Consider the following 10,749-nt stretch of genomic DNA (forward strand, 5'->3'; position numbering starts at 1 on the left):
TCCCGATTTCCCAGTGCATATGAACCAAATAGGATTCTATTTATGAAGGGCTTAATAGGATTTCAACAACGGCGGATTACACGGCTTCTACAAGCACGCAGTGCGAGCTTTCTTGGCACAAATCAGTGATGCCACTCAGCGACGATGCATAACTGTAGTCGACGATGGGGTCACAGTTTGTACGGGATGAAAGAAGAGAAAATTCATTTTAGGCTGTATTAGCATCAGCCATGGCTCAGTGGTTAGAGAGCGAATTTACTGACCGGAAGGTCCGCTGTTAGAACCCGATTTCTGCCTCTTGAATTTCCATGTCTAGGCTTGGGCAACCTGGCAGCATCCCAGCCCTCATGCTTCCTTCAGGTGGCATTGTAGTTAGGCACCGAAATAGTGTTACAGCTGAACAATTCGATTCGATTCGAACCCCCAAAACGTTAGGAAAATGCTGTATTCTAGAAGTTAAGTAGACCTATCAAGGTTTAATATGCAGTGTTTAACGAAACTTCTACCCGGAGGACATTGGCCTCAACTTGAGTGAAATGGCTGTAGTTATACGTGATGCCAGAAGTGCCGCATGTAGTGTTTCCAAATGCGTACGCGAAAGCCTCTGGGTCACTATCACTCGTTGATACGAAGCGCTGATCCGTTGAACTCAGATCATCATTCGGCTCGAGAATATGGTAAACATTGGCCCAAAAAGCGCATTTGTGGGTAGCGACATCGTGGAACCCGGAAGGACTGGAAAGACCTAGTGCGATAGGAAAACCATGGAATCAGCCGTTACAGATACTCCGCTGAACAAGGTATGGGGACTCTGTATTACCAAGTTACAGATGGTAGTGAAAACCCAATATCTAATAAACGCACTATATAACTAGGCCATGTTAGCCTCACCCAGCTATTTTAGGTGGTGCTGAATGCCTCTTTGACCTTCACTCGGTTGTGCGAATCCATATGGAAACAAAATGCATCCCAGCTAATTAAGACCAATCAGTCTGCATTCGAAAAAAATATATCCGAGCTGACTGTTCCAGTCGTAAACGTATAAGCTTTACACTCGTCGTAACACGGCTCCCGGTTTACCTAATATTGCAGCTGCTGAATTCTGCTCTTTAGGTGCAAGTCCAGAGGCACAAAGTAAATTTCTAACCGAGCAGAGGTTACATTGGTCGCATCTTTACATTACTTCAAGCACTTCATCATCATCGGGGCGAGATGGCTCAAGTGGTTAGAGCGCGAATTTACTGACCGCAAGGTCCATGGTTCGAACCCGATCTTTGCTTTTCGACTTCCCCTGTCTAAGCTTGGGCATGGTGGCTAGACACCGAAAGGGTGTTACAGCTGGACGATTTTCATCATCATCAGAGACAGCAACATCACTGTTGACAGTCATGCTTCACTGCCGCACAACGCGTGCATATTATTCATGGTTTCCTTTGACGCACTCCTCACCTTCAAAATCCCAAGCCTTTATTCGAGATTCCTCACCCCCTTGCGACTTTCTCATAACTAATCAAGAAAATCTCATGTTTGTTGGTCGATCCACACACTGGCAGCTGCATGAGCCGGGTGACGTAAATACGAGCATCAAGTCAGTGGCAGTGTTCGCCAACTGGCATTTGTGCTGCCGGAGACGAATTTTATACGAGCGATTTCACTCTGTAGTTGTCAAACTTGGCTTCTCTCCACGTGTCTTTGACGCCTGGGTACCTGGTATGACACGAGTTAGCTAGGTGTGACATCTACTTGAGCGGGGTCTTGGCAACCATTAGTTATCGGTAGAATGACAAACATAGCTTACCGGGCTAATGTTGTTTGGCTGTGCTCTGTGCATTCCAAAGTGATGTCTTCCGTTCCAAATCATTGGCGAAAAGTTTTCGAGGGACAGACTATGGTATGTCAATGTTAACTGGAAGCGGCCTCGGTTGGCATCAGTACCATGGGGCCTTCGCGCTTTCTTGACTGTGGCCCAGCCGATCATCTCTGTACTTTGCGCATAACCGATCCAAGTGACGCACATGCTGTCACTTCCTTGCCGGGTTGCCCAGCTAAAGTTCGCCTGTCGCGTGCTGAACTTGCTTTAGATGGGATTCGCAATGGACGTTGTGTCAGCTCTCTGACGATGCTCTATCTCGATACTGTCACCATATATGTGAATTTCAATGTCTTATTCTTTATTGTTTTATCCAAAATTGGACCTTTTACCCTTCCTTTACCCTCTCTCCACATTTTAGCAAAGATTTCTTTCCTCGCGGTCGTGTCAGAATGTTTTACCGGTGTATAGCTGTCGATGATGGTGACTGGTTGTTTGGTGGGATCTCACACCAAAGTAGACGCTACTACGTCCAATAAGTATAACTCGTAAATGGTCGGTTAGAGATCGAGCCACTTGCTTTTCTAGCATGAAGGTGAGCTCTGAATGGTCAATGGGAACCCAACAGCCGATTGTGTTTCAGTATTCGCTGAATTCTGGTTGCTGTGGGCGCCATAAGGCGTCATACTATCCAGGATGTCGTTGTATACACGACACGCTGCGCATGTATTTTGGATTATTTTTGGCATTTAGTACACTTTATGTACTCCTGGTGGCTCTGTTAACAACGCTACCTTGGGAGGGTTAGACTGGAAACTGAGTTGGGGTGTTCCCGTTATTACACTTGTGAATAGCAAAAGCCCAAGGGATGAGGAAAACTTCTGGAACAGGAAGCAGCCATATCCTTTTTCAGACCATTCATCATGTTGGTCAGAAGGTGAGTGTCAGCCGAACAAGGATGGATTAGTGAAATCGTCATCTTGTTTGATGAGTTAAACACTTCGAGGAGCACTTCACATGGACTACCTCAACGCAGACTCCGGAAGTACTACATGGGACTTTCATACAATCATCCCTCACCAGTAAGAAATGGCTCCAATTTACTGACCGGAAGGTCTGTGGTTCGGACCCAACCTCTGTCTTGACTTTTCCTGTCCAGGCTTGGGTAACCTGACAGTATCTCAGCCTTCATGCATCCAGCCGGACGATTCTTCTTATTAATAACTGATCCAGCTTCCTATCCTTACCTTAACATTGTTTGAGGGAGACGGTAAAGCATTTGTTGCCGGTTTGACAAACCTGCTTCAGGCGATTTGGTATGAATGCAGGTACTCTAATAGTGATTTCAATCTTCAAAAAAGACCACAATGCTATTTCAAAACCACCCCGACGTCAGTTTATTAGCTGCAGCTTGCAAGGTGCTCTTTGACATCCTGCACAATTCGATCGATTGCTAAGCAGGATGGTTTTTTGACTTGGTTCGTCCCTTGTAGACGTGTCGATCATATCTGCACTCGGAAAAGCACCGCTTTTTCAGTGACCAAAAGTAGCAGTTTTTCTCGGGTTCAAGTACACTATCGGCTTCTGCCGACCGCCACTGTACGGAAAGTTGCTTTAGCACCAGCATTTTCCTCGACAATGGTTGGTGCCGCTCGTGGTTCTGTTGATTACTTTTTCTGCGGTCTTTTAAGAGCGTTACCGGAGTCCAAATCCAGTGAACTGATATTTTGCTCACTTTGTCTCCTTTTATACTCGGCAGTATCATGGATCCAGAAAAATTCATCGAGCTGCAAAAACAAATGCGAGAAAATAATGAGGAAGTGGCAGATTTTCTGAAAGACTTCAGTTCATGGAAGGAAACCGTTGAGGCCAAAGATGCAAGATTACAAAACAAAACGGTTGACACTGACAGTCTACCTGCTGTTCGTAACAGCTTACTCCGGAAACAGAGAAAAGTAAGTGAATTTTCTCTCGTATAATTTCATCAGCAGTTTTTTACAGAAACGTAAAAAAGTTGAACCCACCCCAAAAACGTCAGCGAATCGCATCAGGGGTTATGATTACCGAGCTTGGGACAAATTCGATGTTGATAAAGCCCTGAATGAAGTTGAAGATGATATAAAGGCAACTGATTCGGAAAGCAGTTTAACAGACGAAGAATTTGAAAACAGCCGCAGAATCAATCTTTCCAAGGAGGCCCGGGAGCTCGGAAACCTTCGTTTTAAAGTGAGTAAATTGATGACCCGTTGATTTTTACTCTGGGGGACCGACACACGATTACCATGTTCCTTCGGAATAAACCACGGCAAATGCAGTTTGTGCCTCTTGGGAGTTTTCCCGGGGGATTGAATACTAGGCCGTCGCCCACACGAAACGCTGTTGTGGTCTCTCTTCGACAAGGTGTATCTCAAAGAGGGGTTACCATATTTTTCGTTCGCTTATATTGTGGTATGAAGTGATAGTTATCATGTGTAATAACTGTATTTCGAAGAGGATAGTTGATGAACATACTGGTCTCGTGGTTGTTCTGATGTCGTTTAGCCGAAAAGGGCTGTCTTAATGGTTCAAATGGACTGGTATGCTGCTGACATGATATTGAACAACCTCACTGGCTTTCGTTCAACCGACCTAACTCAGTGGTCAGGAATTTTTGCTGGTAGGAAATGTCAGGTGGAAAATGTAGGCAGACTGGTGAAAACCATGCCTAAGTGCTTTCGTTCGTTTTGAGGAGTGCATGCCATTGCGATTCCTAACCAGGAATCGGTTTCAGTGTTGATGAGAAGTGACTTATGAGAGTTTTGCATCATTTTGGGCACGTTTCTTCATAACCTGAGATGATTGCTTCCAATATAGTTGTGCGTCGTTGCCAGCGAGATACTTATTTATAGTTTCTGTTTAGCTTGCCCACAGGCGTTTCGCGAAACCTGGGGTGACATTTTACTCTTCCTTTCCACTTTGGTTTCTTTCCAATACGGGTGATTTTGCATCATCATTCAAACCTGATTCTCTTTCCAATGCTTACTGTCCTGTTTCTCTGTGCTGTGTTTGAACTATATGTCGGTTTCAGTTACTTTTCGTTGTGGGCGACGCTCAGGATGAACACTATTTGAGATCCTACAATGATGTCGAGAAATAAGCTTGGGAATGTACCTACCTAAACATAATATTTAATTCTTATTTACGGACTTAAACTTCGTACCGAAAGTGGTGGGAGTGGTAGTCTGGGCTGAAAGAGAGGGTTGATTACATAGTTTTATCGTAGTCTTTTTTCGGCCTTAACTGGACTGTACATCTGGAACTTTTCAGGCAGTCAGCGTTTAGTAGGCGGATGTCTTTTTACTTTATCGCGTTGCCTCAATTTTCTAGAAATAAATGAGTATGGCCATTTGAGAAACACTGTAACCTCGATTGTGAATTAGGCTCTACTTGGTGCTCATTTAGTAGGTCGTGTAATAACTACCCTTTTTGGATCGAATAGTCTTTTACAAGGCAAAGAATTCTCCAAAAGGGACAACCATGGAGAAGGGAGGGTGTTTAGCCTATCCTGTGGAGACAATTTTCGTGGGTCTTATTCTAGGGAAAGCTATTCTGAACTTTTCGAGTGAAGGTTTCTCTCTTGGGAGGCTATCATATAATTTTTCATCGAATTCCGTGTACCAGAGCAGCGAAGCGCCATCACCTTCGAATTTTACATGTCCGACCATTCGACCAAGCTGCAGTTACACGTTTTCCGAATACTCATTCGAGCGAATTATTAACCAGTCTGTATCAAATACCGACATCATGGATGATAGAAGTAATACTCCCGTGCATCTCAAATTGTCAAGGTGTACGCTAAACCGATAGCTTCAAAGGTATAAACAACCGACAGTCTTAGAGGAAGTTGCAAAGAGGGCAACGTTTGTGGTGAAAGCTGTTTGAAAATATTTTGCCTCCATTTTTAGGCTGTCGGCTTGTTCTGCATATGTACACTGTACGGTAACTATGATCTTAAGAGTCATTCCAACGCCGTATCGAAGCCACCAATTCCGTCTACGTGGCATCGTATTGGCCAGGACAAAAGTAATATCAAAAGCTGGTCATTCATTATTACGGCCGATGCTGGTGACTACAATAACGGGGTCACCAGGTTAGCTCTGTTCCTCTAGCCCATTCAGGCGCATAGCTTATACTTATTGGGTTTGTAGTCCGTTTGACCCTCTACTTCGGCTGTTGATTCGATTATCAGTTCTGTACAACAAAGGCTCACTTACCGCCGTGATTGTTTACTTAGGAGGGGAATTACGTCGATGCCGTGGAACAATATACTACCGCCGTTCGTCTCACACCCGAGGACCCGGTCCCATTAACTAACCGCGCGTTTGCCCATCTCAAGCTAGAACGGTACGCCTCTGCGGAAGCGGATTGTTCAGCTGCACTTGCTCTGGATTCTAAGTGCATCAAGGCTCTGTTCCGGTAAGTTTATGCTAGCGGAGTAGCTACATCGATTAGTGATGTGGTCATTGTTTTCTCTGATATTCAACGCATAATCGGACTAAAGTCTAAACGCACGGCACTTTGTAGGTGCCGATAATTGCTGGTCCATCAGCACTACAGGACACATGTAGTTGTTCAATTGCAATCTGAAGAGAGCCTCTTTGTCAGCTGGCAGAGCTCCGGTTGCTGACAGGATGGGACCTTGTTTCCAGTCTTGCTTCTAACTTTTCAGTCTCTCGTGTTCAGCGCGAGTGACCCGACAACGTCTCATCCTTTACACTTCTAACGTACCATGTGGAACCCACGTCTAGAAAAGCTGCCACAGATGAATGACGGACTGTTGTCTAGCTAATCTTATTTCACATCTCAATGTACACTGATCCTCATAGGCCTCGATCCATTAATCATCATCATGAATAGTAACTTCATTGTTGACACTGATGCATCAGTGTCACATAATAACGTTTATCTAATTATCTTAATTCGTCTTAATTTAATTACCCTAAAATGGGGAATAGGAAAAGGTTGGACGGGGAGGAGACCTGGTGTTAGTCCGCCGCAAGTACTCTGAATTACCTGCACCGTCAAACACTTAATCGCACCATCTTGTCAGAAACTGGCCGTACGGATGCCTGATATCGGCTGGTCACTGTATATGATGGGGTGGCTCTAACCGAGCACAGGAAAGGTAGACTTAATGTGGCTGTGTGCCTATGTGTTTCCCTATCTGTGGTCCACCTCCTCAGGGCCCTTCCGGGCGTAGTACCTAGGTATTTTTGCTACGAACTTCAGCCTCCTGGTCACAGTTAACCGGGCTTTGGTGACTTTATATGTTTGTAATTTGTGATCTTTACCTCAATACCAGTCTGAGACACTTAAATATTGCAAACAAACAAAATCGGACGAAAGGGAATGGTGGATGACAGTAGGATTCAGGGAATCGAGCAACCAACTGGTTTGATGTACAATAGTGCATCCGGAGCATCAATCCACTGAAAAGGAATTACTAAGTTATGGTTTTCTTGCTGTTGCACTAGACAGATTTCGCATTAAGCAAGTTGTTTGCTTACCGGAAATGTCGAATATTTCCAGCAACTTTCAGTAGCAATTCGGTAACCACTATCTCACTTTACTCGCGTTTTAGTTTTGCTTAAGATGCTTCTCGTTTTTTTGGTTAGCTTTGGGGCTTACTTTGGAACCTTTGAAAACTTGGTTTGGTCTTGTTTCAGACGGGCTCTTGCAAGAAAGAATTTGGGCAAAACGGATGAGGCCATTTCTGATTTGGAGTTTATCCTTCAACTTGATCCTGACAACAAGGCGACAGTGAAAGAATTGTCTAGTCTCACTGGAAAGACTGCTGCCAATCCGAAGACAGATTCAACCCAGACAGCTTCGTTAGTCAGCACGGATCACAAGCGTCTAGACAGAGGTGCTCGACGTTTTAGACGCATCCCAATCGTGGAAGTAGGTGGCCATTCTAACGCGAAACAGGGGTCTAGTGCCAACGAAGAAACGGGTGATATTTTGAAAGGATCGTGCAGACCAGTTGGGGACACTCCTTTCGAAATGTTTCCATCCCCACCGATTCTAGACAGCCTCCCTAAGGAAAGGGCACCTTCAAATCCTGTGAATCATCACGACCCTGCAGTTCCTACATCGGGTTTGAAGATCCAGTTAACAGCAAATGGACCGAGTAATTGGTTCCAGTTAGAACGAGAATTGCGAGAATTATGTGGGCGGGCGAGAGACGCACTACCCAAGGCTGCAGTCGAGTACCTCTGTCGCATCGACCCGACACAATACCAGAATGTGATTGGTAGTAATCTGGAGACTGGTTTTCTGACACAAATGTTGCTTGCACTGACCGAAAACAATATTTTGACTCCAGCGGAGATTGCGTTGCGGTTAGATCATCTCTGTCGTTTGTCACGTTTCGATGTCGCGTGGATGATGGTTGACGACAGAAGTCGAGATCTGCTGAACCGTCTAGTCCTACTACTCCAGCAATGCGATGCGGTACCCCGAGAAAAGTTGAACCACATTCGCTCTCAATTTTCTGAACTGTGAGGAACCGGAATGGAGAAGGTTAACTTCCCTACGATTGGCGACTCTCTTGTCAATGTTGTATTTGTTTGCGGATCCATAAACGCATTTCCCACTTATTGTACAGATTCTCCACCAGTAGTGTGATTCATTCACAATTGTTTCATCGTTTAGCATAACCGCATCCTTATCCGGTTATTTGATTTGGTACTTTTGAGGGAACTCCATTACCGTCGCTGTCTGTTGCCAAAGTTTCAGTTCAGAATTACTATAATTGCCTCTGATCTAATGCGTTGCTCGACCAGTATTTCAATGATCTTTATCGGGTTTTAGCTCTGCGGTCCTCTGTAAGGGGATCTGGTTTCGTTGGGGTGGCAACCTGGCTTCTTCGAGGTTACTTGCTTCGGCAGGCAAATTAGCTACAAATTGCACGAGACTGTGTGGTTCCTTCATTTTTAGGTATTTTTTTCTCAGTGTCATGAGAGTTGTAGCGGAAGGTCCATGGTTCCAACCCAACCCCTGCATCTCGACTTCTCCTGTCCTTGCTTAGGCAACCTGGCAGTATCCCGTCCTTCCTGCTTAATTCGGGTGGTATGGCAGCCAGGCACCGGAAGGGTGTTACAGCTGAAAGATTTTTTTTCAAGGTGGTGTTCGGAATCTACGGATTGCATATCTCGACTGCCATTATTGAGTGATAGGGCACAATTTTTCGATAAACTTGGGACTAGTGGTTTTGCGTCCCCGTTCAACGTCGTGATGAATCCGGTCATCTGCCCAACTTACTCATGGACAGCAAGGAGAGCCGTGTAACGGACCCAAGTAGAACATCCGAACAGTACCGAGTGGGGGAGTTTTGCCGTGCAATTGATCGAATTCGGCAGTTGGTGAAATGCTCCAATTGATAGGCGAACTTTCACGAGTAAGACGCGGTTCTAGCTAGGGTTATACTGGGGTCTTATAATCGAGAATCGCTTGACCAGGAGACAACTTAAGGCATAAGAAGCGCTGCAAAAGTCAACGATTAACGCGAAATGTGAAGATACTAGATGGTAAAGGGCTGTAAGAACCATCCTCTTTTCAGCTTCTCGTGTTACTGTTTTACTCGCTTAGTATGTCTCAGAACCGTCGGACCTAGAACGCGAGCTTTTAAGCAAAAGGTCCGTCGTCCGAATAACTTGAGATTCTAGTTAGGACCGTCTAGGTTTGGGTTGGGACTCTGTTGATTTGTGCGGCAGCTATGCACCAGATGAATGCCATGGGTGAACGACTGTTAGCGTAGAATACACATGCGCAAAGTCTTTAATTGTGGAGGACGTCGAACAGCGAAGCTGAAAAGCGCATCGATAAAGGCTTTTAAAGTACATTTCTACTGTTCGGCTAAAGATGCACCAGTTATCATGATGGGGTTTAGTAGGCAGTTTTGAAGGTACAAATAGGAACAGGATGAATGTGTCGAAACGTTAATCCATGATACTAGATTCTCGACCGCCTGTCTTTATAGAATTCTATGCACTAAAGGCGTTATACATAAAAAATAAACATACATTCATAGGCGGTAGCTTAGACGTTGATTGTCGTTAATCACTTTTTGACGATCTAGAGACACATGAGTGTAGGGCTGAGCACAGATTGCCACTTAATAGGTCAGCCCAATCGTTTTATGAATCGCCACTCCATAGACTCACCCGCGCACTGACTATGTCCCCTCGACTGGGGACGAAACGTTTCAAGCCAAGTGCCAAGTTCAGCGAACAGATCACTAGCCATCTGATCAACCAGCTACCTTTATCATGTGTCCGCTACTCCCTGCTCAAGTGAACACCAGATGATTACGAAACATCTCGTGGGATGACTAATAAGGACCATATCGCATGCGCCCTGCACCTGGGTTTTGAAACCATTGTTTGTATCTGGTTGTTTTCAAAAGGCCCCGTGAGTGTCAGATGGCTTTTTTGCTTCATGTGCAATGGTCTCCATGGTTGTTCAACAATATGGCACATCAGTACCTGGAACGTACTGCTGAAGCATGCAGGACCTAAGAATATCGTTTACCGCTCGTCACAGCTTACTACGAACGACTGGTTTCAAGTTCTTCATTTACTTGAAGTATGGGCCACAGTTTCTCCCGGATTTTCACCCTAATATGGCAACGAAATTTTGTATTGTTTGTACGAAGTCGTAGGATTTCACATACACTGATTGATTTCCTTATGAAAATCATGGATAATATATATCACCTACTCCACCAACAGTAAGGCTACTAAACAAGGATTCAAAACCAAACGAGTACAGTGCCTTGTTCCCTACACTAATCTGGATGCATTCAACAAATTTAAGCATCACGTAGCCGTCTTGAATCTGACAGATTTACTCAGCCATTGTGCAAATGGAGATTCGGGTACTGATAAAATAGTACGTAA

The 10,749-nt window shown here is 44.8% G+C and overlaps 1 protein-coding gene across 1 annotated transcript; it reads left to right on the top strand.

Annotated features, from left to right (window-relative positions):
* Nucleotides 1–3,569: 3,569 nt before the first annotated feature.
* On the top strand, nt 3,570–8,608 carry T265_14969 (hypothetical protein; the record flags this gene model as incomplete). The annotated part of the gene is made up of 4 exons (XM_009176032.1): nt 3,570–3,765; nt 3,812–4,036; nt 6,084–6,265; nt 7,516–8,608. 4 exons carry the CDS (start codon nt 3,574–3,576, stop codon nt 8,351–8,353), a joined length of 1,437 nt encoding a protein of 478 aa, XP_009174296.1.
* Between the last annotated feature and the right edge of the window lie 2,141 nt (nt 8,609–10,749).

Source organism: Opisthorchis viverrini, assembly GCF_000715545.1.
Source record: "Opisthorchis viverrini unplaced genomic scaffold opera_v5_310, whole genome shotgun sequence".
NCBI lineage: Eukaryota > Metazoa > Platyhelminthes > Trematoda > Opisthorchiida > Opisthorchiidae > Opisthorchis > Opisthorchis viverrini.